Source organism: Pistacia vera, unplaced genomic scaffold (genome assembly GCF_008641045.1).
Source record: "Pistacia vera cultivar Batoury unplaced genomic scaffold, PisVer_v2 Contig150, whole genome shotgun sequence".
Classification (NCBI taxonomy): domain Eukaryota; kingdom Viridiplantae; phylum Streptophyta; class Magnoliopsida; order Sapindales; family Anacardiaceae; genus Pistacia; species Pistacia vera.
The window spans coordinates 546,551-549,849 of record NW_022195577.1 but is presented as its reverse complement, the minus strand read 5'-3'; the positions used below and the strand labels follow the sequence as shown (position 1 = coordinate 549,849).

Genomic DNA, 3,299 nt, shown 5'->3' with positions numbered 1-3,299 from the left:
CATAGAGGAAGGGAAATAAAAAGAAGAGGGCAGGTGGACTAGGTGCAGGGAGAGGGAGAGTCAGAAAGAAGGGGTAAAAAGTAGGTGAAATGAAATGAAATATATGGGCATTGAGATAATTATTACAAACAGGCCTATCATCTATGAAAACTACTTTGCCCATCAACTTTAACTCTTACCACCACACAACAACTTGAATTTGATGAGATAATACTACTGATTATGAGAGAAAGAGGGGGTCCTTTCTTTGTTGTGGGGGGTAACAAATAATATATGCAATTTGGGGTGAGATAACAACAAAAAGGTGAATCAACCCTTCCCCCTCTCTCTCTCCTAACCCAACTCAACTTAACCCTTGTTGTTGCCTAAACTTGCACCACAAGGTGGGGAGAAAAAAAAAAAAAAAAAAGAAGAAGTGGAAGGTGAACCAAGCCCACATACAACCACACCCACACTCATTTCATATCTTTTTATTTTTCTTTTCTTTCACCATCATCATCCTTCTTCCTTCCTTTAACCCAACCTCCAACTCTTCTGAAAACACATCTCTCTCTCTCTTCATGCATGATAGTGTACCAATAGAATAAAGAACCACAACTACCATGTCCATACTTGTACAAAAGAATTGCCAATCCACTTGTTACATTTCTTTTCCAAATCCCACTACAACTAACTATATATCTATATGAATATATCTCTTCCTTATAAATCCTGTTAATAACCTGATTAATCATTAAACTCACTCTTTAGTACACTACTATATATATATATATAATATATAAGTCTTAAAGACTGACAAAACTTTGTACTTAGTTGATCAATAAGGTAAATCTAATTTTAGATGCAATATACCATTAATCCGAAAAAAACCCAGTTGCCCCACAGTGTTAGTTCCAACAAGAGATAGATAAGAGAAGTCTAAATAGAATAGAGATATGGGTAAGTAAAATCATTAAATTGGAGAGATTTTTTTTTTTTTTTTTTTTTTTTTGTGGATTAAAAAGGGTAGTAAGATCCACATTGTCTTATGTCTATACTTTATTAATACCTTACTTTACACCTACCTAAAGGTTACCTATAGTTAATGTCCCTTTAACTTATTATATGCTAATATGCTAATATCCATCAAATTAAAGAGAGAAGGCCAGGCCACCACCAGCCACTCCCTCAAACCTGTCTCACCAACTCACATCTAGAAGCAATTACCTTTCTCTCTCTCTCTCTCTCTCTCTCTCTCTCTCTCTCTTTCCATTAGTCAACAGCCTATATAACTACTCATCGACTTCTCTCAAGGGCCGGCCTTAATGTTTCAGCAACAAGGAAAACAACAACAACAACAACAACAAGCTCTAGCTCTCTTCATTATTTCTGTTTCTGCTTCCAAAATTGAAAATCTATACTTGTACTACTACTAATTCTAGCTATTACTAGTTTCTACTACTACTTGTTTTGGTTATTATTATTGTTATCAATGGGAAGGTCTCCTTGCTGTGAAAAGGCTCACACAAACAAAGGTGCATGGACTAAAGAAGAAGACGATCGTCTTATTGCTTATATTAGAGCTCATGGTGAAGGCTGCTGGCGCTCACTCCCTAAAGCTGCTGGCCTTCTTCGATGCGGGAAAAGTTGTAGACTTCGTTGGATCAACTACTTGAGGCCTGACCTTAAACGTGGGAATTTTACTGAAGAAGAAGATGAACTTATTATTAAACTCCATAGCCTTCTTGGTAACAAGTGAGTCAAGTTCATTTCTTTTTTCATTTCAATTAACAAATATACCATTACAAACAAACCCTTTGAAAAATTTTTAGTTTTGATGGGTTATTTTCTTGTTTTCTTACAGATGGTCTCTTATAGCTGGGAGATTACCAGGAAGAACAGATAATGAGATAAAAAACTACTGGAATACACATATAAGGAGGAAGCTTTTGAACAGAGGAATTGATCCTGCAACTCACAGGCCACTCAATGAGCCACCTCAAGATGTCACAACACCAACTACAATATCTTTCTCTGCAGCTAAAGAAGAGATTATTATTAACAGTAATAATAATAAAGAAAAGAAAAATACAAGTGGGGGATTTGTTTGCAAAGAGGAGAATAATCATCATCATCAAGTATTAGTTCAAGAAAGGTGTCCAGACTTGAATCTTGAGCTGAGAATCAGTCCTCCATCATCACAACAAAACCAAACTGAGCCATTGACAAATGGAGTGAGAAGTAGTAGTCTTTGTTTCGCTTGCAGTTTGGGGTTACCAAATAGTAAAGATTGCAGTTGCATGAGTAGCATTGGAATTGGAATTGGAAGCAGTAGCACCAGCAACACTTGTTATGATTTCTTAGGATTGAAAGGAGGTGTTTTGGATTACAGAAGCTTGGAGATGAAATAAACAAACACATAACTGGGGTTGAATCATGTAGCTGAAGTCTGATGATGAAGATCAGAAAGGAGAGAATTGAATATGAGATTAATATAAATTAGTTTCAAATCTCTCCAATTATTTTTCCTTTTCTTTTTCTTTTTTTCTGATTGCTCTCTAATTTGTATGTTTATTTTTAATTAGTGAATAGTGGTACAGTACTAGTACAGATGATCAATCGGTGAACATTTTACATTTATTGGAGTATATTACGTATATATATAAATATAAATACATATTCTGTTCTTTAAATCTCTGCGTTTATTTTATCTCCATTTGAGTGCTGTAGCAAAGTCCTTTTCTCTTGGTTTTTCCCACTCTTTTCCAAGATAAAAGTGGTAAAAGTTAGGGTTTGTCAGATCCCCCACCCACCAGAACGTCAAAAGGGCCATGCTATATGATTGTCTTTTGGTACTACCAGTATATATATATATATACATATTTTAATATTTTCTCTATTTGTAACAACTACTTATTATCATGTTCATGTGTAGGACAGTAGGAGAGATTCATCTCTACCTTTTATCGAACACACAAATTTTTTAAAGATTAGTTTAACTTCTCCAGCTCTTTTTTGAAGAAAATTATCTTTATATATATAACATGTTGATTCATGTGACTATATATATAAGATGATTAGCTTCTCAGTTAGACATCAGTTTTCTCTTTTTTTTTTTTAAATTTTGCCATGTTTTGAGACTGCTTTTATTTTATTATATTTGATTCTTTGAAGGGTTTGTCCTTTATAGAAAAAAGTAGAATTTCCATGTACAAAGAAATGGATAAGCAGTGAGAGGAGGAGAAATGATGAAGAAGATGGAGTGGTGGGTAACCTATCTCTTCCACCAGATCAATAAATAAAATCTTATTATTTATTAT

General features: G+C 34.3%; 1 protein-coding gene across 1 annotated transcript; it reads left to right on the top strand.

The window, feature by feature from the left end:
* Window positions 1–1,183: 1,183 nt before the first annotated feature.
* Window positions 1,184–2,617, top strand: LOC116124155 (myb-related protein 308-like). Its single transcript, XM_031409868.1, has 2 exons — window positions 1,184–1,734; window positions 1,844–2,617. Exons 1-2 carry the CDS (start codon window positions 1,472–1,474, stop codon window positions 2,388–2,390), a joined length of 810 nt encoding a protein of 269 aa, XP_031265728.1. The 5' UTR covers window positions 1,184–1,471; the 3' UTR covers window positions 2,391–2,617.
* Window positions 2,618–3,299: the final 682 nt, after the last annotated feature.

What these genes read in the sequence shown, in the direction of transcription:
- LOC116124155 (XM_031409868.1), top strand. Translation starts at nt 1,472, where the DNA reads ATGGGAAGGTCTCCTTGCTGTGAAAAGGCTCACACAAACAAAGGTGCA. An exon ending in CATAGCCTTCTTGGTAACAA is followed by an intron (nt 1,735 to 1,843) that starts GTGAGTCAAGTT and finishes GTTTTCTTACAG; the next exon opens with ATGGTCTCTTATAGCTGGGA.